The following is a 25,168-nucleotide window of genomic DNA, read 5'->3' on the forward strand; positions in this document are numbered from 1 at the left end:
CCTAGGCAAGCGCTCTACCACTGAGCTAAATCCCCAACCCCAGCAGTTGATTCTCAACTTGTGGGTCTCAAGCCTTCTGGGGGTTGAATGATCCTTTCAGAGGGTTTACCTAACACTACCTACCCCAAAACAGTAGCAAAATTACAGTTATAAAGCAGTAATGAAAATGTTATGGTCGGGGGTCACCACACCATGAGAACTGGATTAAAGGTCACAGCATTAGGAAGGCTGAGGGCCGGCCGCTGTGCTAGAGGCAGAGCAATGTTGAGAGCGGCCATCATGCCTAGTCACTAGAGAGCCCACTTAGCCAGGGAGATCCAGCCTCACTAGAGCCTCCCTCTTACCTTCTAACTCCAGATGTTCCCCTGGAGAAAACCACTCTCTGCCCAAGCTGGAGGCAGGACCCACCTCAGTGTGGGAGGCCTGTCTCTTTCCTGATCCCTAGGCTGAGGCACTGTTCTATCAGGGTCCTTACAGTCATTTCTAGTGTCAGAAATGTGGTACAGGCTTGGGAACCTGAGGAAAGATACCAAAGGCAAGGCAGTTTGAGTGCCTAGTCTTAAGACTAGCGGTCACAACAGCTTCGGAACAGCGGTTTTCTAGTCTGAATACTGCTTGGAGAGCTGACCCCACACAGCAGGCTATTGTAATGAAATCGAATTGCAACGCGACCTTCTAAAGAACCAGGGTCCCTCCAGCAAAGTGAAGCGTCCTAAGACTGCACAGCAGTGGCAGGAGACAGTTGAGAAAGCCACCGGGGGCGCTCTTGCAGACAGCTCCCACTAACACTGAATATACACGACAAATGTTCCTTCTGCTCAAGGCTGTTGCCTGCACAGTGGTGGCCTGTCCTGTCTCTGAGGAGCTTTGGCATCTAGACACTGTGGCCATATGGTTGTCTACACCCTGCCCCCAAGCTCTGGCTCACTGGGGTTTTGTGCTCAGATTCAAAGGGCTCCATTGACTGCAGAGCTGAGGTCAGTTCTCCCTCTGTAGCCTGGTTTGCTGGTGGCAAGACTGACAAACGGTAATGGATCAACAGAGCCAGGAGCATGGAGACAGCTGAGCAGACTGAGACCAGCAGTGACCTTTGTCTTAGAAGGACACGGGCCTCCCACCCAAGCAAGCAGGCCACTTTTTAAGATAGGATCCTCATATTGCCCCCAGATACCCCTGGGTACTGATAGCAGGACACCACACTAGAAGGCTGCTTGAAAGCTTGCTGACTTGCTTGGGTGGTCCTGCAAACCCCTGTTTCTTTCTGGGAGAGGCCTGAGGGAGCAGTCATACAGTGGCCCAAGAGACAGGCCAGGGTGGTCAGGGACACAAGCCAAAAAGGCCATCCAGAGGGTGGTGGGGCACTCAAGACGAAGTCACTCCACCCTCTTCCTCCAGCAACCTCAGATGAAGCCCCCTGGGGTTATTTCCACAGGGAACCACAGCTAACCACTTCTGTCATTAGCCCAGCCCCAGCTCTCCGCCTACAGCCTACAGCCTACGGCCTGGCCCACAGGCGGGAGGAGGGCAGAGCAGGAGGAAGGGTAAAGAGGAGCCGTTTGGGGATGCGGAGAGCGGACCTCCTAGGCAGGGAGGGGCACTGGGCGTGAAGGGCAAGTCAAGCTCAGAGGAGGGCTCCCTCCGGCTCCTCCTCACAATGGTAATTCGACACCTACACCTCCTGGACGACTAACGACAGAAAAGCTCAAGTACTGAAGCTGGACAGCAGCTGGCTGTCAGCAACTGGGAGCTGCACCAGGAGGTGCCCGGGTGAGGAGCAGCTGCCTGTCAGGCAGGAAAGTGGCAGCGTCGGTGAAGAAGTCAAGGGTGGTGGCCAAAGGACTTCGAGGAGGAGGTACATAGAGGCTCTGTACTCGGGCTTCTCTTCGTGGCCCCCCAAATCTGAGCTCCCAGGTAAGAGACACTGGCTAGAGGTGAGAGCATCAGGAAAGGAGAGAAAGGGCAGCCAGGGTGTCCTCCCTTGGGTGAGGAGCCACCACTTAGCATGAGCTCGGAGAGGAACGTCTTGGGGGATGCATTAGGCCACTGTCCTATGGGGACTTAGTCACCTCCTGTGTACACCTGAGCGCTCTTCTCCCGGGACCCGGTACTAGAGAGGGAGACTGTACTGCTACTTGGTGTGTAGCACAGGGCTGCTGACTGACACTTCATCCATTTAAACTTTTCTATTCAGTGAGTTTAACATAGGAACCCCATGTTTGCTGAGCCTCCATTTCCCCAAGGATCAGGGCTGAGCCCTCCCTGGTTCTCAGGGCTCAGGATAAGGTATGCCCAGCCTGTTCAATGGCCCCTGGCCCCAGGGTCTACAGCGCCAGAACTGCCTCCTCGGGTGCTGGACAAAGCAGCAGCCTCCAAGTCTTTGGCTGTGCCCTGCTCACTGCCATGTGCTTCCCGCTCAGGACCGGCCTAGGGAGGGGTCTCTGCACCCACTCAGACTCTTAGGAAGCCTTGGTCCTCCTCAGCAATGATCTCCAAAACTGAACCAGGGACATGCGCCCCTAACTCAGAAGCCAGGTTTGGAGAGGAGTTTGTGACTACATAGATGAGATTTGGAAAAGACCCCAGGATTCCCCCCCCCCCCATGTTATACTACTGTAAGGTTGCCCGAGACAGTTCCCAGCTCATTCCTTGGGCAGCGCAAGCACAAGTTTCTTGGGCAGGGCCTCACAAGGGAGGTTGCTCACCCCTCCTGCAGGAAGTCCTCCCCATTGTCTGGAAAGCTTGTGGGCCAGGGGAGCAGAACCACCAAGCCTTCAAGTACCCACTTTTGACTTCAGACTGGAGCCCCAGCAGAGATGGAGTGTCTCACTCACTCATGAGGGTACACAGTGGGCATCTCCACCCTGCTGGTCAGGCCTCTGACCTCTCGGTCTCTCGCATCTGTTGGTTATGTCTCACTCGAGATACTCCTCAGCAGGACAAAGTGGCCAAGAGCCCCATGACACCGACAGGGTAGGCCATCAGTGACAGTCTTATCAGGCACAGACACACTGCCTGCCCTCATCCACGTGGGGAGCTGGAGTTGGACTATCAAGTTTAAAAAGAGGAAGCAGAAAAGCTGTGGTACCAAGTTGTAGCTGTCTGGCCTACAGGAACGGCCACTAACTGTACAATAAGAACCTCCATGCCACCTGCCACACTCAGGAGCAGCAATCAGTCCCCCTAGCTCGGCCGGTCTCCTTGTCTGTTGTGCAATGCCTCTCTGACCGCTGCCTGTGTACAAGCAGCATGGGCAGCAGGTGGGCCTCAGTGGCAGCCAAGCCTGTTCCCCCTTCCTGGACCAGAGGAAGCCACCATTTGTTCTACCAAACATGGTGTTAAGAGAGACTCTAGTTCCCCCAGTTTTGGGGGATAAAATATGGTTTAAAAATAACTGGGTGAACCTGCAACTGATTGTCCGGGAAACACAAAATTATCCATAGCTTTGCTTGGTTTCACCCAAACCTAGAGGGTATCCAGTCAACAGGGGACAGCTCCAGGGCTCCTCTCCCCCTGACCACAGCTGGGGAACGAGGTCACCTGACAACCCCTGGTTATATTGGGCACCAAGTGTCTGTTGGCTCTGCTTTAAATAGCCCACTGGGGAGATGCCTGGAGGCCTGTTGGAATGTGCCTGCCTCTCTCCTCTTTGGAGAACAAGACCCCTTTGCTCCCTCCTCTGAGATGTGCTTGTTATGTTGGGTCAGAGCTTAAAATAACAAAACATCGACCACCAAGCAAAGAAGGTTCCTCCTCGGCCCTCTGAGGGCAGAGAGCCATGCTCTGCAGCCCCACTTTGCTGGTAAAGCACAAGACCAAACGCCAGGTCATATCCCAAGGCTGGCACAGGTGGCCACGTCCTGCTTCCAGTGGGGCTGACAGTAGAAGCCCGGACACAAAGTCCTGAGGTTACCCATACTAGGTGGTCACATTCTTACAAAGAGCTCAGGTGCATGGGGCACAAGTCTGCAGTTCTCCAACTCCACAAGCCATGAGGAATGCAGGGAAGAGTGAGGAACGGCATGAGGGAAAATATGAGAGAAGCTGAAGTAACTGATAGCTGGACCTTCTGATCAACAAACCCTAACTACCCTGCACAGCAGGCCCAGCCCCAGCCTACTGCCTTCTTCCTGCTCTGGGAACTGGACATTGCTAGACCCTTCAGCTTGACCTAGGGTCCCAATCCCACCAACCCTGACAAAGCTGGAGCCTCTTTTCCCTTAACCATTGTCTCTCTCTAGGTCTTAGGGTGTGGCACACAAGTGAGAAAGCTCTCCTGACCACCAACCTCCTGCCGGCTTCTGCTTTTAAGGAGTGTCTCCATTGGGCTCATGAGGCAATATGGGCAGAATGCCAGTCAGGCTGAACAAGCCAGACCAAACATAGATGAAGAGGGAGGGTAAGAAACAACAGCCCTGGTCCTGAGCCCTATGCACACTATTTCTGGGGGGTAGGAATGTTACAGAGCTCCCAGGGCGGGAAAAGGAATAGATCCCTGTCCTTTTGCGAGCATGTTCCAACTGGCTCGAGGCAAATCTCCTTTCTTCTCACCAGAAGGAACAACAGCCTTAGGTTCACAGCAGCAGGACACATGGATCTGTGCCTTTAGTGTCACACATGCAGTTCTCAAAAAGCCTGGTGTGCCCCATTCTGGTGGTGATGAACTGATAAGAATTGATGCCCCAGTCCCACGAGAGTGGCACTGAGTGTGCTCAGCCCATAGGGTTCTGAATAGCTACGGCCTGCTTCGTGCACAGAGTCAGGCAGGCTTCTATCCAGAGCATTCGGGCAGTGAGAGGGGCACTGGCTAGGCTCATCCTTGTCTTTCCTGCACTTGTCAGGCCCCACCCAGAGGAAGTTCCTAGAGCCAGGTCCTTCCTAGAGCTTCTCATCTCTACCACAGCACGGAGATAAAGGGCCTATCTGTGGCACAGGAGGGAGGGACTGAGACTTTGTGATCACTGCAGGTCTATGAAGGGTGGATGGAGTTAGAGAAGGTACCTCGTGACTAGGATGTAGCCCCACAGCACAGTTATTTGCTGGGTAAGAAAGATCCCAGAGTCCGTTCCCCAGTAGCACAAAAATGAAAACCAAACTAAATGTACAGCAAATTCAGAGAAGGCACTGCTACTTTACAGGGAGGGAGTTCAATGTTTGGCAGCTGTGGCTCAGTTCCTGAGGATCTGTTTGGGAAGAAGGGCAGCAGCCGGGGCCTAAGTGACTGAGGAGGACCCGGAGGAGTTTCGGAAGGGCCTGGCCTTCTACACCGGGCAGCTATAGGCAGCCAGGCCTCTCACTCTCAGAGGCCGAGAGCACATGACCTTCAGGGTAGTTTTAGACCCGCAATGTGCCAGGCAGGAGTGCTGGGAATGACCAGTGTCACACACTACAGCAGAAGGAACCACCTGCCAGGTGGAGACCAGGGCCAAGGTGGCAATCATAAAAGACACACACCCACGGTCACCTGCCCCGATCCCTCAGGAAGAGCCAGTTTGGACGCACTGGCATAAGGCTGTCCTTGTTCTTCTTACTCACAGGACAGATGTAGGGGAGGAGGCACTTATGTTCAACAGACACCGACCCAAACTCTGTTGAGAACTTTGCCTAGCCTCTCTCCAGGAGCCCTAGACAGTCACCACTCGCACACAGGCCTTTTCTGGTTTACAAGAGAACAACAGGTCCAGGCCAGGAGGGAAGGAGTTGGTCGAGCCAGTTCTAGAACTCCTGCTCCCATCTGGATAAGTGAGGCCTCCAGGGAATACAGGGTGGTCCTTTCCTGCTTACAGGACAGTGACAAGAGTGAAGACATTGGCCTGGGAGGAGAAGGGCAGTGGTTTCTTGGGACTCAGCTTCACATCCGGCAAGCCACCATCCCTTCCTCAGCTTTTACTCCAGCTGATTCCAGTTAGAGTCCTCAAGAACCTGTTCTTGGTCTGATTCTCCTCCCACACAGAACCCTCAGGTCTGTCTTGTCCCCCTGAGGGCATCTAAGGGAGGCACCCAGAAAAACCAGAGGCAGGCCGGGGAGCTGTGTCAGCTGAGGCATCCGAGCAAAACCTGGTGCTGGTGTCTCAAGACACAGGACTTAGTAGTAAAGTCAGAGCATCTGATGGTCAGAGCCTTCCCAGCTGCAGCCTTGCCTGACAGCCCCTCAGCCCTCTCCAGGTTTATCACAAGGTTCCTTTGCCTGGTGTGGCTCCAGCCAGGTGAGGGCTGAGGGCTACCACTGAGCAGACTCCCATGACTCCCTGCCTCCCTCTGCCTGGGATGCACCATGGTTCAGGGCTGAGACAGACAAACCTGTTCTGCAGGCTATGGTGGGAGAGGTTGGTTCACTGGAGCTACCTCCCCACCAGGGTGCAGCTCGGCAGGGACTCTAGGCTTCTCCCTGTCTCACTGTCTCTGCCTGTTATAGAAAAGCAGGAGCCCTACCAACATGGCAGTCACAGACTTTGTGGAGGAGATTCGCTCTGTGGGGGAGAGGCTGCTGCTGAAACTGAAAGAACTCCCCCAGGCAGAGCCCGTGGAGCTTGTGGCCTTCTCCATCATCATTCTTTTCACAGGCAAGTGGGGCATTTGTCCTTGGACCCTTTGGCTCTGTCCCCTCTGTCCCCTAGGCTCTTCCCAATACCTGGGAGACCAGCCATGGTGCCAGCTGGAGGGCTGGCCAGTCTCCTTCAGAGAAGTAGGAAAAGCAGTGTCCCAGAGGAAGCTCAGGCGTTTGCCATATCCTCTGACACTGCCTAAGGTGCTAGGCAGTGCTGGGAACCGGAAACCACAGGTGTCAGCCATGAATAGAAAGGAGTCAAAAGGAGTCAAGGGGCAGTGGAGCAAGAGACAACAGGTCCCGCAGCCTCTCCTTCTGAGCTATCCCAGACAGGGGGAGGTTCTCCATGGGGAGGGACAGCATCACTTCATTTTCCTGGGGCCATTCCTTCCCTCCAGCTACTGTCCTGGTGCTGCTGCTGATAGCCTGCAGCTGGTGCTGTGCTCACTGCTGCTGCTCTGAGGGGAGAGACCGCAAGATCCCAGTGAGGCCCAGAAAGCCCAGATGAGGGACAACAGCAAGAAGCCTGAAAAGAAGCTGGACAAGAGCCTGCCAGTGTTGTGACAGGCTACCATCATGGCCACTTTCCTCCTCCAGACAGAGGTCACCTAGCCCCAGGTATGGCTCTGCCAGGTGACAGGAGCCTTATCATCTGGAGCCTTATCAAAGAAACAAGTGTTGCTCAATGTGCTGGTGGACACAGGGCTTAGCTGGAGCAGACTGCTTCCCACTCAGACCGTCACCTGGGTGTCCTGCTAAGCTGACCCTTCCTAAGGGCTCCATACTTCACAGCTCAGGCTTGTCGGGAGCTGGCTCTTGGCGCTCGCTGACTTATGCCAAAGAGAAAGAAGCTAATCAGGGACTTTGTGCAATTTAGTAGTCTCCCAGCCTCCTGCTGAGGGGAGGACCGTGTCAGTATTCTAGTGGAAATTTGTCCGCTTATTTCCAAGTAAACACTTTTTGGTTTTGTGTTTATGAGGTTTGACTGGGCTCTGTGCACAAGGAGGGCAGTGCCAGAATTCCATGGGCATGGCCACTGGCTGTTCTTTCTGGGCTACTGCACTTTGGGTGCCCATGAAAGCTGGAAAATCACACAGGAGGAATGCCACACGGGCAAAGGCCGTGGAACCAGAGGAGGGACACTGGCAATATTCCCGTTTTGCGTCCTCTATCACGTGCTGGCTTCCAGACCTCTACTCTGTTGAGCGATGGTTGCCCTCCAACAGGTGCTAGGCCCAAGAAGCCCTCTTAACGTTTCCTGCTGTCTTAACCTCTGTCTGTCTGCCTCACACTAGCAGCCTCAGTCACTCAATTCTCCCAAATTTCTGCAGTTGAGGAAAGGTAAGGCTCAGTACTGTCCCTCATACCTGTACCTTGATGTTCTGGTCCTGTTTGTGTGCTGTCTGGAGTCACACACCCTCAGCTGACACTGGCCAGCTTTGTGACCCAATCCTCTTCAGCTAGGTTCCCTTCTGGTGAGATCATGGCACCTGCTTCCTGGGTTGTGCTAGAGGGACAGAGTGGGACAGCCCAAGTCCAACAGTGCTAGGCTCGCTTTAGAACTCCTAAGCAGGGCTACCCAGAGCATGTGGGCCCCTGTGAAAGGACGGGGATGCTGAGACACTTTCATGCCGCCTTCCCCACCAGGTTACGTACTTCCAGTCACACAGCTACAAACCTAAACGTGGAGGAGGGGGACAACATCTGAGTTTCGGTTCATGTCAACAGGACCAGGCCTGGACTCTCTAGCTGTCAAAGGCTCTAATTACTCACTCCTGACCCCTCAGTCCCCAGCACACATTCTGCTTGCTTGGGAGCAGAGCCTGCCTAACCTTGAAGACAGGTCACAGTGAGGGGAAGTCAGTGCCTGCCACTCTACCTGGCAATCCAGGCCATACAGGCAGCCAGTTCTCCGGGCTGGTCTGACCACCTGCTGTCTACAGGGTTGCCTGACCGGTTTGGGTTCTTGGAGAACCAGAAAGAAAGAAAGAGTTTCCAAACAAAGAAAAGAAATTCAAGGATCCACCTGTCCTTGAATTGCACTAGACTGCAATTCCCAGTTGAACAAGCCCTGACTTTAATCCCAGCTCTCGGAGCGGGAGGCAGGTGGACCTAGGTGAGTTCCAATTGGCCAGGGCTTACGGGCTTACCTCTTCTCAAAAATAAAAACACAAACCACCACCACCAAAGCCTGAATGATGGTGATAAAGCAGCTAAACGTCACCACACTGCTGTTAAAATCTTTCTGTGGCGCTGCGGATGAAGCCCAGAAGATTGTGAGAACCAGGCAAGTGATTGATCTACCACTGAGCCTCATCCCCACACCCCAGAGGCTGTCTCAAGCCAGGCTCCAATTCATGAGGCCTACACGAGCCTCTCAAGTGTGAGGCTTGCCCGAAATGTACCCAGCTCGTCTTGACTGTTTGCTTTGTTATTTATTTATTTATTTATTTATTTATTTATTTATTTATTTATTATTTATTTATTTATTTATTTATTTATTGTTTTTTTCCAGATAAGATTTCTGTGTATGTAGCCCTAGCTTTCCCTGGCTGCCCAGAAACTCACTCTGTAGACCAGGCTGGTCTCAAAATCAAAGGTCTACCTGCCTCTACCTCCCCAGTGCTGGGACAAAAGGTGTGCACCACCGCTAGCCACCCCTGCTTTTTTTTTTTTTTTTTTTAGAGAGACTGGAAACTCTATCTACCTACTTACCTATCTAAAACATTGGTGTTTTGCCTACATGTATGTTTGTGTAAGCATATTGGATCCACTGGGACTGGAGTGTTACAGATTGCTAGTAAGTACCATGTGTGGGTGCTGGGAATTGAACCTGGGTCCTCTGTAAGAGCAGCTAGTGCTCTCAATCACTGAGCCATCTCTTCAGCCCCCTGGTTTCTGCTTGCTTGTTTGGTTTTGTTGTTGTTGTTTTTGACAACAACCTCACTAAGTAGCCCTGGCTGGAACTCAAGATGCAGGGTCCTTTGGTGCCTAACTCCCGGCTGCTCTCTGCCCCCGCAGTGCTGGGATTGCAAGCCCGACCATACCCTGCTGTCGTCTTGAGCATCTGTTACAGATATGCTCATCTAGCGATCATGATACTTCAGCCTCAGTCCTGTAGATGCCATTACTACTCCGCTGACAGGCAGGGAAGTTCAGTCTGAGTGATACTAGACAATCCCAGCCGCCAGCTGAATAGAGTGAGTCAAAGCCAGCCAGGCTCCAAAGCCCCAGCTCACCACACCCACGGCTCAAGGCCTCTGGGACACCAGGTAGAAGGGTCTGACTCCATCATCTCTATTACTCAACCCTACATCCCAACTGCCACACCCAAGCTGTCTCACTGCTCCTGAACCAGTGGGTGGGGCTCTAGCACCTAAGGACTGGAATAGACTGGAGTAGGTGCTAGGGCTCAACTATGCATCAGAGGAGAACCCCAGAGCAGGGGAAGGGACTGGGAACAAGCACTGCTGGCTGCAGGTCCCGGGAAGCCCTTGGTTCAGGGGCAGCAGCCCAGGTCCTTCTAGACTCTTCTTTAAGCAGGATTTCATTAGCATCATGAATAGCCTTCCCATAGGTGGCTAAGACTGAGGCCTCCTCTTTGCTAGAAAAGATTCTGGTTCTATCTGTGCAGCAGTGCGTGCCGCGGACCTCCCTGGACATAGCACAAGAAGCCAGTTCTCTTGCACATTCCTGCCCCGTGCTAGGGCAGCCCATCCTGTAAGATAACCAACGGCAGCCTGACATACTCAGGGATGGACAGACTGAGTTCACCCAACTGGAAAGGAGGCAGATGTCTCCCACTGTGGGAAACAGAACAGTCACTTCTGAGCTGGGCTGTCAGAAGATTGTTGGTGACCACAGAGAGGCATGCAGCGGACTCCATCCAACTGTCACTATTCCATGCCACTCAAGAGCAAGCCACCTCAGTGCACAGTGGTCTCAGCAGCTTCCCCACAGCCTTCCCTCTCACATGGCCTCTGTCTGTTCTCAGTTCCTCAGGAGGATGAGATCTGCACACTTCATTGCCTGGATGTGACGCCTTTTTACAAAACAAAGACAACCCCCATGGCGGCGGCAGCACTTGGCAGAGCACAGACAAATTTTGTCAACTATTAATATTTTCAAAGCAATTTATAACAAAAACCTTCATACTGACACAACTGAGTACTACAAATTTCCTATCATAAAATCCGTGCGCACATTTTGTCCTGAGACTGGTCTCTTCTCCTTTGGGCTCTGCTTCATGCCCTGGAGTCCTGTCCCCACCTCAAGTCCTCTTTAATCTGCTTTGTATGCATGTTTGCCCACCTTCATGTGAGCGAGTGCACACACGCACACACGCCTGGTGCCTGAGGCCAGAAGAGGGGGTCAGATGCCCCGAAACCAGGGTTACAGATGGTTGTGAGCCTCCATGGTGGGGGGTGGGGGGGTGGGGAATGGAACTTGGGTCCTGTGGAAAAGCAGCCAGTGTGCAAGTCTTTACACTGCATGTCACTGGCTTACAGAGGAGCCCTCAGCACAGACTGAGACTTGTGCCGTAGCATGTCTCCTGTTCTCATCCATTGCCTCACAGTGACCAAGACTTGGGCACAGCAGTTATGAAGGCTGGAAAGATGGCTCAGTGGTAAGAGCACTGACTGCTCTTTTAAAGGATCCAAGTTCAATTCCCAGCACCCGTAGGGCAGCTCACAGCTGTAACATTAGTTCCAAGGAATATGACAGACATCCTCACAGACATACATGCAGGTAAAGCACCCATGCAGATAAAGTATTGAAAAGGCTAGACAAAGCAACTCTTCCATGAATGACACGTTTCTCTCTATAGACCTAGTTTTTTTGTTGTTTTGACACAGGATTTCAGTATATATCTCTGATTAACATGGCATTTACTATGTAGACCAGGCTAGCCTCACACTCAGAGACATACCTGCCTCCGCCTCCTGAGTGCTGGAATTAAAGGTGTGTGCCACTACACCTAGCCTTCTAGGGTATTCTTTTGTATTATTAAAGGTTTATTAATCATTATATACATACATACATACATACATACATACATACATACATACATACATACATATATGAATGCTTGATCCCTTCAGAGGCCAGGCAAAGGTGTTGGGTCTCCTGAATCTAGAATTATAGGCAGTTGTGGCCACCTGACATAAGTGCTGGACACTGAACCAGGGTCTTTTGAAAGTACAAGTGCCCTAGCATTGAACTGTCCCTCTAGCCTATGTCCCTCTGAGGTGGGACAGGTACCCCTTGTGGGTGGGCTAGTCTCTTTGAGGAGGGGCTGCTGTCCAGCTCTGCTTGAGTCTTCCTCTTGTAGTTTTGGTTTTATTAGAGCAAGAGTTTAAACACACCTGCAAAAGAAACTGAGTATAAAATGTCGCCAGAGAGGGGCCAGCAAGATGGCTCACTGGGTAATGGTACTTGCCATGCTACCACAAGTTTTCCACTACTCCTCCCACAGAGGGGTACATATAGAGGTCATGGTATACACACACACAAGCACAAAATTTAAAGCTACCAGTTTTACGAGATGTACCAAAGTTTAGTTGTTTCTACCTGTTTCGATGGGAAACAATGGGAATATGGAGTGACACTAAAGCGGTCACACAGGTATTAATAGAGACAACAGCTGTCTGCTCTAAGCTACGGGCCTGAGAGCTCAGACCACCAGCTGTACAACCATACGTTGCTTAACTTCTCTGTTCTCTACCTGTAAAACTGGAGTTGGTTATCATCACTGCCTCATCTGTTCGTATGATGTCACACTCAATGTTGTGATCAGAGAGACAAGCACAGCTGCTATAACCCAGTCTGGGAGCAAACACTGAGAGAGGCCAGTCCAGCCTGCTGGCTCTCTCAGTGAGAACCTGAGTTACCTGATGGGCACAGGTATGCCAGGGTGTGCCAGGCACACACAAGGAAAGGGCAAGAGGCAGGTGACCTGTAGGTCACTTCAGTCCCTGACAGGGAGCAGCTCTTCCTGAACTTACTTGTCACCCGCCAGCCAGTCCAGGTTGTACCTCAGAGGATTAAAATAACAGACAGACACCCTGCATCCCAGAAACTGATACTAAGTGAGCCGTGTGGATTAGAACCCTTCGGAGGAAAAGGCCCGCTGCTCTGATCTTACAACGGGGCCTAACCCTGGCCATGGCAGCAGGACCACGAACCTAAGCTCTGAAAGGAGTCAACAGTGGCGGTCAAGCTCCAAGCAAGGACTGTGTGGTCAGCCCTCCAGCTTCTCTCTCTAATCACAGAAATAGCTAAGGTCATGCCTGAGGCAGGTACTGAGGGGAGGCTCCATGTGATAAACCTGCAGTTAATCATTTACCCAAACCACAGGAAGGAAGGAAGGAAGGAAGGAAGGAGGGAGGGAGGGAGGGAGGGAGGGAGGGAAGGAAGGAGGGAGGGAAGGAAGGAAGGAAGGAAAGAAGGAAGGAAGGGAGGCTCCCAGTGAGCTCTCTATGACCCAGCTCACATCAGCGAGGCTGACAGGTGGCCCGGGACACGGACCCAATCTTTTTCCTCACCCTAACTCAGTCTGACCTCTCTCAAGGACTTAAAACTCAACTCCTACAATGCCATCACAGAAGGGCAGAACACTGATGGAGGAAATGAGGGAGGGAGTGGCATTGCCTGGCAACCAGTCTAGCCCACCCTTGTTTGCTCTGGTGGCGGCAGCAAAGGTGTGGTCAGAGAATTTGGCAACACCCTGGGCTGCCAACAGTAATTTCTTTGAGTTGTGGCACAGCTGTGGTCACCTAGCAGTCTCTTCCTTGTGGCCGGAAGGACAATCCTGACTTGCCTTGCCTCAGAAGACTCAAGACTGTTAGCAGCAGGACCAGGTAATGCCATCTTTCTTTTTCCCCATCCCTCAGATGGCTGCAGCCCCACTGACACCAGCTCCACTTGTGTAACGTGGCGATGCCTCCTGCTCCCAGCTGTCTCCAAGGGCACTGCCTGCCTCAGTCACGCTACATTCCTACCCACCACCACCACATTTTCTTTTTAAAGGTTTACGTGTGTGTTCTTACATGTACGCATGTCCACACATGCATGCCTGGTGTTCTCAGAGGCTAAAATGGTATCCGATGTCCTGGAACTGGCATGATAGAAGACTGAGCTGAGCAGCCAGTGCCCCGAACTGCTGAGCTGAGGCTGCAGCCCTGCTTTTTTTTTTTCCTGTGAGATAGGATTTTGCTGTTCCCAGCTGGTCTGGATTCCTGGGCTCAAGCAGGAATTCAGCCTTCTGAGGAGCTGAGACTTAAATACACCATCACCAGCTAGGCTGCTATAATGAGCTCTAAAAAAGCCTCCCAGACATCTGGGAATTGGACACTAAGAGTAGGAGGAGAGCCACAGGTGTGCTCTAGGGTCGAGCTAGCAAGGCGCCAGGGGCAGGAGAAATATTCTGGCTCTTAGCAGAGTTTTTCAAGAGTGAACCAAAGACTCAGGAGTTAGCCCCCAGCAGCTTCCAAGCAGGAACTCCCGGCTCCTATTTCTTCATGTTAGAGACTTTGAATCCAAAGACTCACCATCCCCACAGTGTTGGCTAGCTACCTATCCAGGGAGGTGTCATGGAGAGCAGCACTGGGGACAAGGCCTTAGGAGCTCTCTGCCCTCAGGGCCTCTGTCTCCTCTCTTCCAGATGCCCATGGGCCAAATGGTAGCCCCAAAGACCATCCAGAATGAAGCCTTCTGGAAGAACCCCTGGGATGTGGGGGGCCTGATAGTGATTGGCTTGTTCATCTCCACACTCCTGTTCTTCATCGTATTTGCTTTTGTGTTTGGCTCTGTGCAAAAGGCTGCGTGGAGAAAGGATGTGCGTGAAGAGGAATGACCTATCTCCTCGGGGGCCTAGAAGGCAGCAGGGAGAGACGGGCTGACCTGCTCACCCCCTGCCAGCAAGTGGGCTTCCAGTACCACTGGCTCAAGAGAATCTATGGCAACCACTGGACCTTGCTTAGGAATTGGTCAGTTAGCCAGGTGGGAAGGCTGGTCTGCTCCCATTTCTGGCTCCCTTGCCCTGCCACCAGCTGAACACTGTAAGCACATGGAGAGGAGCTCTGCTGTACCTCAGATGGGAGCAGCCATAGCTAACAAGATCGTCTGATGTGGGTCCCTGTCCAAGTAGCTATTTTCAAGTCCTTGACAGAGAAGGACACAAAATGTCAAATGAAGTAAAAATTCCTTTTCAAAACAAGAGCTCTTTCCTATGCAGACATGGTTTTTCTCTATGCTAGCTTCACTTCACGAAGGCCTACAAGTTCTCAAGGGGTCTGGCCCTGTAAACAGCAGATCAGTCTCAGCTGCTTGACTTGTGCCCCCAGGTTCACCACAGGACCTTCCGTTCTCAGCTGCTCTGCGGCAGGATCCTGAGGCTTTGCATTTATTTCTCTTGACTAGAATACTTTGTCTCCTACCCCCTCACACTCTGCGGCTTGTCCTTCAAAATCTCAGTTCAACCCGCCTTTTCAAATACACTCTCCCTGACTCTGACCGCAGAGACTGGGATAGGGTATTCTGTTCCTCTCAAAACAATACCACACAGAGCTAGGGAATGGCTCACCAGCCAAGAGCCCCGGCAGCTCTTGCAGGAGACCCGGGTTCAATCGGTAGCACCCAGGTGGTGGCTCACAACTATCTGTGGCTTACAACTATTTGTAACTCCAGTTGCAGGGGAACTGATGCCTTCTTATGGCCTCTGTGGGTATCAGGCACACGTGTGGTACTAAGATATACATGCGGGCAAATCATCCACATATGAAATTTTTAAAAAGAAAAAACTCCACCATGTACTTTTTCTCCAAAGTGCACTTGTGAGACATTTTACATAATTAAACATCTCCCAGGGAGATGCACCTATCATAAGAGCACTTGACAGGCGAGTGAAGGCAGAGTGGATGACCTGGATGAGGCTAAGCAGTTCCTTGGTGCAGAGCTCCACAAGTCAGCTCTGCACGGAAATACCCTTGCGTCTTAAGGTGCCCAGGGTACCTCAGAGCCTAACAACTGCAAGGTTAAAGTGCTGCCGTGAAGAGGCTTCTCTGTGGCTGCAGCTCTGAGAAAAATGGCTACATGGAGGAGACAAGCTAAAAACCACTGGCTGCCCCACCCCGGCCTCATTTGGAACAGACCTGAATCCATTCTCTGGTGATTCCAGCCCAGTGCCGACATCCCACCATGCACACCCCTACAACAGCTTCCTTTTAGAAATGTACCCACTTAGCTGAGCTCACCCCGCTGGTCTTAACCCTCTTTGCCAGGTGCCTGCCTTAAGGGATGCTGGTGTCACCAGCCTCAAACCAGAACTATTCTTAGAAAAGGAACAGCCTTCTGTGGAAGGGGCCTTCTTCCTTCATGCACAGATTGTCCACACGATGAACATTCTCTTTCATTTAAACAACAGTGGTGACAGAGATGTGTCAGCAAGGTTTACTTCACCCAAGACCCAGGAATCTTGACCTCCAGAAACCTCCCCTGTAGCCATCGGGTAGGGAGTGAGGTTGAACACTGGGGATGCCACTGGGGATGCATCACCTGCTCTTCTCAGCCCCACAGATGTCCATCTCCGCCTGGCCTACCAAGGCACCGAGAAGACCCAGAGTAAAGAGAGGCAGAGGCCCCAAGCTGGGTCTGTTCTGTGGCCAGCAGGTTCTAGCACTCTGGTCTCAGACAAGAACCCACTAAGACCTTTTCCCTCGGAGACCGACAGTGGGAGCACTTGGTTCTTTCTTTCCCCACCAAAAAGAGTTCTGCTCAGAGCCTGAGGAGGCTGCATTTAGCACATTCACGTACCAGTGGCAGGAGAGGGCTTTGGTGGTATGGCCTTAGTCAAGGGTGGGCCTGGCACAGCAACTCACCACTTTTTGGCATGTGATCTGACTACAGAGACCAAATTAGAGATGCCAGTTCCAGAAGGAAATCCTTCAATCAACGAATAGGAGGACATAAGCATCCAAACAGAGGACACAGATGAGCAGGACTCTTCCCTTTGGCAGGAGAGCCTTAAACTAAGTACACCGTGAGGACACAAGTTCTATGTACTTGGTCACTGGCACTCTGCTTCAGGATGAGAAAACATACTTGTGGTAGGAGTGTAGCTCAGTGGTAGTGAGCCTGGATACCATGTGCAAGTGTCTGGTTCAAACCTTAAACAGCACGAAAGCAGACATCCCCGCTTCGCCTAAAGACGACACATGTGTGAGACGGCAAGTCCAGTGTGATAATAAAGAAGCCCAAGCTCCTGTCATGAGTTCTGTGCCTATGACCTGTCTGGGCCTTAGCTTATTCATCTCAGAGTCTGAGCCGAGGCCTCGTCAGCTCTTGGGATTTTTCCACATAAAAGAAGGAATGTAGTTTTCCACAGACGCTGACTCCTTGGGCCTCCTTCACACAGAATTCTTCCGACTACTTGCCCAGCCACAGCGTATCATTGAACAGCAAACAGTCTCCATGGCTGGCCCATAGCTCCCACCCCACTGCCACAGATGTAGACAAATGGATAAGTAGGTTCCACATAATACACAGCAGGCAGGCTAGTGTATTGTTAGAAAAGCCCCCCTTCTATCACCAGAGAGGAGTGGACCCCAAGCTTCTGTCTGGGCTCTGTCTGTGTAAGAGTGAGAATGGCCCATCAGGTGTGGCAACACATGCCTGTGATCCTAACATTTGGGAGGAGGTGGCAGGTAGGACAACCAGAAGTCAAAGGCCAGCCTCTGATACGTGGCAAGTTGGAGGTCAGCATAGGGTACAAGAGACTCCATCTCAAAAGTGGAATAAGTCCTCACATGAGAGCCAGTGGACTCCAGAAAACAAGACAAAACAAAAGGAATGGCCCTGACTTCCACAGTGCTTAAAACATGAGCTTTGCAAGCAGAGGTCCCTTGTCGGCCCAAGGGCTAGCGTGTTAGCTAATAAAGTGAGGGTTGCTGGGAGAGGACTCTTCTACTTCCGACATAAGTCACTGACCTTTCTTCCCTTTGAGGAGCAGAGAGACAATGCTGGGATTGCAGGGGCCTGCTCCTGCCACACAGATACTCCACCAGTGAGTAGCTATATCACATCCCTATGTCACTTACCCTACTTCTTCACAGAAGGTCACCAGGGCATCAAAGGCCAGCAAGGTAGCCTTATCAGATGGTTTGTTCCCCCTCTTTTCCTGGAGAGAGAAAAGGACCACTTAGTGCTCCAGAGTCATAGAAAGTGCTGTCACAGTTGGTAATGGAGAAGGAACATGAAAGGTCACCACTGAAGTTGGTTCCCAAGCAGGGGCCTAGGCCTAACACTGTGTCAGCATCTCCATACTACAAGTTGGACTTTCTCGGTGGGAGGTTTGGAGAGCTGACATTTCCAAAAGGACCCTCAGGCCATTCTCATGCAAAGGGCTCTGGACTGACATTTGGAAAACTATGACTGCATCCAAGTTCTATGTAGTAAATACATGCACAAGCTTGGGTCGGTCCTTACAAATACATGTATGAGCATATATGCCAATGCACACATAAGGGACAGACTAAACTGTTAGCCCCAGCAGACAAGATTATGCACCATTGGTCTCGGCTACATTTTCCAAAATTTCTTTTAAAAAATTATCATTTTAGAGCCAGAGAGAAGCTTACTAGGTAAAGGTACTCGCTACTAAGCCTGAGGTTCTGAGCTCAAACCCCAGGACCCACATGGTGGAGGGAGAAAACTGACTCCCACAGTTCTCTGTCCCCCACATGTGCACATTGTGCTCACATGCAGTAAATAAATGTAAGAAAATAAGGTGTGGAGAGATGGCTCAGCGGTTAAGAGCACTGGCTGCTCTTATGGAGGACTGGAGTTCTATCTCCAGCAACCACACGGTGACTCAAACTATCTGTAACCCCAGTTCTAGGCGGTCTATCCCTCTAGAACTTAAGTACATGCAACTAATGTTCATGAATATCAAATAAAAGTAAAAAAATTAAATACAGGAAATAAGCCAGCAGTGGTGGTGCACTCCTTTAACCCAGCACTCAGGAGGCAGAGGCAGGTGGAACTCTTAAGTTCCAGGCCAGTCTGGTCTACATAGTGAGTTCCAGACCAGCCAGGCCCACACAGAGAAAGTTGATCTTGGGGGAATACATAAACTCAGTATCTGAGACAATATTGACTTTTTGCTTTTAGGTCATTCATCCCCCAGTACACAAAAATGCATACTTTGTCAGCACAGGCAACCATAAAGACACTAGGAGTGTGAAAAGAAAGACGTGACTGCACATATAAAGACGTACTAATGAAACACAATCGAATGCTCATCTTCAAAGAGGTATTAGGTGGTCAGAGAGATGGCTCAGTGCTAAGAGCACTTGTTGCTCTTGTAAAGTCTAGTTCCTGTCAGCCACATGGTCTCGACCACCTGCAACTCTAATTGCAAGGGACCTGATGCTCTCTTCAGGCCAGCAAAAGGCCAAATACACACTAATACAGAAAAAACATGTACATAAAAGCAGTAAGTTAACATATAGTAAAGTTTTACTTATTTTTAACTATTTGTATGAGTGTTTTATCTGTGTATAGGTCGGTGCACCACTTTTGTGCCCACAGAGGCCAGAAGAGGACATCAGTTCCTCTTGCAGTGGAGTTACAGACAGCTGGGAGCTGCCAGGCGGTGCCAGGACTCAAACCTGGTTCTCTGTAAGAGCAGCCACTCTCCTAAGACTGAGAGATCTCTCCGGCCCCAGGTGTGTTGCTTTTGTTTGTTTGTTTGTTTTGTTTTTGAGACAGGGTTTCTCTGTGTAGCCCTGGCTGGCCTGGAACTCTGTAGACCAGGCTGTCTCAAACTCACAGTGATCCACCTGCCTGTCTCCTGAGTGCTGGCATTAAAGGGGTACGGTACCGCCTCTCAGCTTGCTGACTTTTTTTTTAGAATGTTAACAGGGCTCAAGAACAGTGGCATGGGCTTGCCTAGCATATGAGGACGCAGCATTGATTATGTGTTCATGTGCAGTGCTAGGTTTCAAGCGTGGCCTTGTCCGTGCATATTAGGCAAGAGTTCTACTACAGAGTTGTGCCTCTGGCCCCAAACTGCAATGTCTTGTGCTAACAGTCTTTTCCTTATGGCTATGTCAACACAGTTCCAAACCTGAACCACATGGTTACAGTCTTACGCTCACCAGAACACACTTCCTTTTTGGTACAGCATTGTTTCCTCTGAAAAACAGTTGCTTCTCCTGCCCTGACTTCTTAGAGCTCAGTGGAAAATAACCAATAGTGCATTTCAGCAAGACCTCAAGATGTCCGTCAGGTCAATTTGATTTTTGAAAACCAGCCTGAGCCTCTAGCCCCTCCCCCACACCCCAACCAAGCAGCATCTAGGATTTTGCTCCAGGCCACTGTCCATTTACCTTTCTGGCCTCTCCTCACATCCGCATGGCAAGTGTGCTACCCTTAGAGCCCCGTCCCCAGCACAGACTGCTGCTTCTAGTTTGACTGTGTCTGAGTGCTCTGTGTGCATCTCTCTGCACCAGAAAAGGGCACCAGATCCCCTGAAAGCGGAGTCACAGATGCTTGTGAGTTGCCTTGTAGATACTGGGTACTGAGCCTGGGTCTTCTGCAAGAGCTGCCAGTGCTGTTAACTCCTGAGGTATCTCTGCAGCTCCCCGGGTGGGTGTGTGTGTGTGTGTGTGTGTGTGTGTGTGTGGTTTTGAGTATATGTGTGATTGTGTGTTTGTGGTGTGTTTTGTGTATGTATGTGTTTGTATGTGTACCTTTTAAAGATTCACTTGTTTATGAGTGTTGCTTTTTTTTAATGTGGATGTTTTGCTAGCATTTGTGTACGATGTCCATGCAGTGCCCCAGGAGACCAGTAGAGGGCGCTGAATCCCTCCAGACTGAAGTCCCTGAGCCATTTCTGAAGCTCCTCAGCCTAGGCCTTGTTTTGTTGTTGTTGCTGTTTGTTCCGGTTTTTTTTTTTTTGTTGTTGTTGTTTTGTTTTTTAAAGATTTATTTATTTCATGTATGTGAGTCCACTGTAGCTGTCTTCAGACACCAGAAGAGAGCACCAGATCTCATTTTTTTTTCTTTTTTTTTCAGAGCTGGGGACCGAACCCAGGACCTCAAGCGCTCTGGCACCAGATCTCATTACAGATGGTTGTGAGCCACCATGTAGATGCTGGGATTTGAACTCAAGACCTCTGGAAGAACAGTCAGTGCTCTTAACTGCTGAGCCACCTCTCCAGCCTACCCCTGAACCCCACTTTGTTTTTTAATGAAGTCTTGAAAATTGGGGTTTTCCAAGCAGACATTTGCCTTTTCTTTCTTGGTTTATTTTGTTTTGTTTTGTTTTTTTGAGATATAGTATGATTTGACCTTCGAGGCTGGCCTTGAACCCACTATTTATCAAGGCTGGTGCACAATGAAAGGAAAATTATATGAATTTAAGGTTTAAAAATATAAAATTAAAAGAGTAAGCCCCAAAAGCCACAGACTCAGGGCTAAGCCCTGCCGCCAGGAATAGCAGGCCATAAAGATAAAGAAAAGGAATGCAAAAACCAGCTCAGGCTATCGAGGACTGACCCATAAACCATCCAAAGACATCCCCCCAGCTTACTCAGAGTCATACTTTAACCAGATGTCCTCCAGACCCTGATAAGCCCCTACTTGTGCTTTTCAGCCATTGTGTCCTGCAGAGAGCATTCAGGAAACCAGGCAGCCCAAGCCTAACCAGAGGTGTTTCAAATACAGATGCTTCATCAATTTTGACAAACTTTTAAAAATAATGAGGACCTAAAGACCCTATCGTTCTCCTGATTTAGTAGCTCTGTTCCAGGAACCAGGGGGCCATAAAACCTTTTGGCGTCCCTTTATCTCCTAGAGCCATAAAACAATCCTGTAACTTGTGGTGCATTCCCCTTTGACATCCCCCCATCCCCTGGTGCTCACAGCCTCTGCCTTTAAATACTCTTTCTCCCAGCATCTCGGGGTCGACACCTCTGTCTCCTGCGTGGGATATGTGTCGGCCTGGAGATCTCTGTAATAGGTCTCCGTAATAAACCTCGCCTTTGCTTATTACATCCAAAATGGTCTCTCTGTGTCTGGGGTCCGTGATTTCCCAAGACTTGAGTAAGGGTCTCTCTGCGTGGGATCTTTCAGTGCACACCTGACAGCAATCTTCCTATGTCAGCCCTTTGCTCACACTTGGATGGGGATCAGAGATAAGTGTTCAATGTCCAAGTGTGTGTGTGTGTGTGTGTGTGTGTGTGTGTGTGTGCGTGCGTGTGTGCGTGCAAGATGCCTAAGGAGGCCAGAAGAGGTGGGACCCTCTGGAGCTGATGTCACAGATGGCTGTGAGCTGCCTGACATAGGTGCTGAGATAGGAACTCAGGTCTTCTGCAAGAGCAGCCAGCACTCTCGGCCATCAAGCCAACTCTCCAGCCTGTTTTTGCTTTTCTTTTTAAAATAAGCATATATTTACTATAGGCAATGACAAGTTTGTGGCATTTTCATACACATATATCATGTGATAAGCTCGCATTCAGTCAACAAGAGCACGGCAGAGGTCAATGCCGTGTCTTCTACCATTCTCTATGTTTTTGGCTACACTGGCTAACCGGGAACTCCCAGAACCTACTGGCTCAGCCTCCCTGTGTACAATGACATCTTACCACGCTCCTTCTCTTCAAAGCTATTGTGATTTATACTTTATTTCTTCTTGAGATAAGTGCACACAAGACCAGTCTTGGTTTCTGGTTTTCTCCTTTGTTTTTGTTTCATTCGCTGGTGTTTGCCGTGGTGCTGGGAACTGAACTTGGCCTTACGAGTGTGCAGAACCAACTCTACCATTGCGCCACACCCTTCCATCTCCTACCTCTGCTCCTGAGCTGAGAATTACGGTGTTCAACAACATGCCCAGTGGCTTTTGCTTAAAAATCTTGAAGATGTGCTGACAAGATGGCTTCGCAGGTAAATGTGACGTGACTGCTGTCAAAGCTGACAGCCTGAGGTCAACCCCAGGACATACTTGGAACGAGAGAGCTGACTCCTGCAAGCTGTCCTGACATCCCCATGCATTCAGTGGTGGCCCCACCATACCAAACAATGGACATTTAAAAAGTCACCAACAAAATGAAAGGGGTTTTGGTGCACCCCTTTAATTCCAGCATTTGGGAGTCAGCAGCAGATGGATTTCTGAGGTCTAAGCCAGCCTGGTCTAAAAAGTGAGCTCCAGGGCAGTCAGGGCTACACAAAGAAACCTTGCCTTGAAAAACCAAATAAATAAACAAACAAACAAACCGAGATGATCTTTCTCTCCTACGAACATAAACTATTTTACCCTTAATTTGAGTTTTCTTGAAGTGCCAAGCCTTCTGAAATTCATACCCACATCATACAGAAACCTAATTTTTATCTTTTTTTCAGCATTGACTATTCAAGTCTCTCCTCTTCCTGGTGACTTATAATGTACCTACCTCACACCATATTCCTTTCTAGTTGGTTTTCTATGAATAACAGTATAACCAGTAAAAAAAAAAAATTAAATGGCTGTACTGGTTGGTTTTGTGTGTCAATTTGACACAAGCTGGAGTTATCACAGAGGAAGGAGCCTCCCTTGAGGAAATGCCTCCATGAGACCCAGCTGTAAGGCATTTTCTCAATTAGTGATTAAGGGTAGGAGGGCCCAGCCCATTGTGGGTGGTGCCATCCCTGGGCTGGTGTCTTGGGTTCTATAAGAGAGCAAGCCAGGGGAAGCAAGCCAGGGGAAGCAAGCCAGGGGAAGCAAGCCAGTAAGTAACATCCCTCCATGGCCTCTGTGTCAGCTCCTGCTTCCTGACCTGCGTGAGTTCCAGTCCTGACTTCCTTTGGTGATGAACAGCAGTGTGGAAGTGTGAGCTGAATAAACCCTTTCCTCCCCAACTTGCTTCTTGGTCCTGATGTTTGTGCAGGAATAGAAACCCTGACTAAGACAAGCTAAAGAGAAACCAGAGACCACAGGAAAACAAAGGCAAGAATGACTTGGCCTACATTCAGCAGCACACATACACGATGGTACTCAGCTGAGTGCTGGCAGTGTCTAACCTTGCTTGTCACCAGCAGCCTACTCACCCTCCACACCATTTCGCCATGGGTTGGGTACGCTTTCTAGGCTGGGACACACACACCCACACACACACACCTCAGTTTACAGGAGCTCTCTCTGGGCTCAGCAATGAGCTATATGAAATGGACGGGTGAGCTCACACACCGAAGGCTTCTACTGCCCAGGACTTACCTGGAGTTTGGCTAGTTCCTTCCTGATAAGGAAGCTGACTTGGTCTCGGTCATTCCTAGAGTAATAGAGGCGGCACCAAGATGGTTTACCATCCCTGCCAGCACGGCCAGACTCCTGGTAGTAGCCAGCCATGGACTTGGCGATATTCCAATGAGCAACAAACCTGTAGGATTCAAAAGACACGATAATGATGGACGAGCTAAGTGTTCTGGGAGCAGCATTCCTGTTGGAAGAGTTTACTCCGTAGTGGCCAGGTACAGGGGAACTAGCACACGAGAGACAGATTCTGGAGTAAATCAGAGTCACCTGGGTGAGAGAGACACCTGTGGTACATTACAGGCCTCTGCCATAGAGCAGCCCAACCTAAGAGGCCACAGCACGAGGCACGGGAGAAATTCTAGTAAATATAGCAAATTTAAAAAGCTCACAGTCAGGACTAAAGGGACCGCTCAATGGTTAAGAGCACTGGCTTCTCTTCCAGAGTATAGGGTTGGAGTCCCAACACCCACACAGCAGCTCACAGTTTTCTCTAACTCCAGATACAGGGGATCCAATCTTTTTTGGTCTCTGCAGGTGCCAGGCACACCAGTGGTGCACAGACACACACGTAGGCAAAATACCCATATTAAAAAAAAAATAAAAATGGAAAACCAACAAAACCCTTAAAGCCAGAGGCCAGAACAAATACTAGATTTAAGAATAGGCTGGGTGTGTTGGTGCACACCTCTAGCTAGAGCATTCAAGAGGTAAAGCTGAAAGTTGGAAGCCAGCCTTGTCTACATGAGGTAGTCCAGGCTAGCTAGGGATACAGTTAGACTCTGTCTCAATAAATAAAGACCAGAGGCCAGACAGACAGTTCAGCTGTTAAGAGCTGTACTTCTCTGATGGAGCTCCCAAGGTTTAATTATCACTACCCATGTTAACTGGCTCACAACCACTATAACTCCAGATCCAGATCTGACATTCTGGCCTCTGTGGGCACTGCACTCACACACCACAAGATAAAAATAAAGTCTAAAAAACGGTAACAATTGTTCCTTCTGAGCTGATGATCTTAGTTTACCCTCTAAGGAGGGAACGGGAGTTTGTTAAGTACCCATTATACACCAGTTACTGCATCCGCTCCACTTGTTAGATCACATGACTCTACAAGAGATGGGAGAGCTGTGTCTGTGTAAGGGCACCCAGGGAAGGAAGAACAGAGCTAGGATCTGAGCCTGAGGGTGTCTGACATCAGAGTTGGCTCCTCACAAGCTGTAGCAGACTGGGGCTCAACTCCTGATTCCAGAACCTGTGATTTTTCAAATGTACAAGTTTTGTTAGTACAGTGGCTAATTCCCATCCAGTGACATGGTGAGGCTTAATGGCACGTA

The 25,168-nt window shown here is 50.3% G+C and overlaps 3 protein-coding genes across 10 annotated transcripts in view; 2 read left to right on the forward strand and 1 right to left on the reverse strand.

Annotated features, from left to right (window-relative positions):
* The window catches only part of Recql5 (RecQ like helicase 5), a 39,146-nt gene that overhangs the window by 5,732 nt on the left and 8,246 nt on the right, over positions 1–25,168 (reverse strand). For all 6 annotated transcript variants that reach the window (XR_015630452.1, XR_015630451.1, XM_087570920.1 and 3 more), the window contains 2 exon segments: positions 23,796–23,958; positions 17,641–17,720 (listed from right to left, as the gene is read on the reverse strand). Coding sequence is in view for 4 of the 6 variants with exons in the window: in XM_087570920.1 (XP_087427046.1) it covers positions 17,641–17,720; positions 23,796–23,958 (243 nt within the window). In the remaining 2 variants the exon portion in view is untranslated.
* Positions 1,741–7,519, forward strand: Smim5 (small integral membrane protein 5). Of its 2 annotated transcripts, NM_001277479.2 has the most exon segments (4): positions 1,741–1,911; positions 4,239–4,396; positions 6,413–6,560; positions 6,943–7,519. In NM_001277479.2, coding segments are annotated over 2 exon segments (237 nt in total). In that variant the 5' UTR covers positions 1,741–1,911; positions 4,239–4,396; positions 6,413–6,433; the 3' UTR covers positions 7,053–7,519.
* Positions 13,205–14,764, forward strand: Erln (endoregulin). 2 transcript variants are annotated; one of them, NM_001447312.1, is given in 2 exon segments: positions 13,205–13,404; positions 14,208–14,762. In NM_001447312.1, a coding segment is annotated over 1 exon segment (186 nt). In that variant the 5' UTR covers positions 13,205–13,404; positions 14,208–14,213; the 3' UTR covers positions 14,400–14,762.

The sequence above is a fragment of the Rattus norvegicus genome, chromosome 10 (assembly GCF_021556685.1).
Source record: "Rattus norvegicus strain SHRSP/BbbUtx chromosome 10, alternate assembly SHRSP_T2T, whole genome shotgun sequence".
NCBI classification, from domain to species: Eukaryota; Metazoa; Chordata; class Mammalia; order Rodentia; family Muridae; genus Rattus; species Rattus norvegicus.

Coding starts and splice junctions, on each gene's coding strand:
- Erln (XM_087569246.1), top strand. CDS start 14,208: ATGCCCATGGGCCAAATGGTAGCCCCAAAGACCATCCAGAATGAAGCC.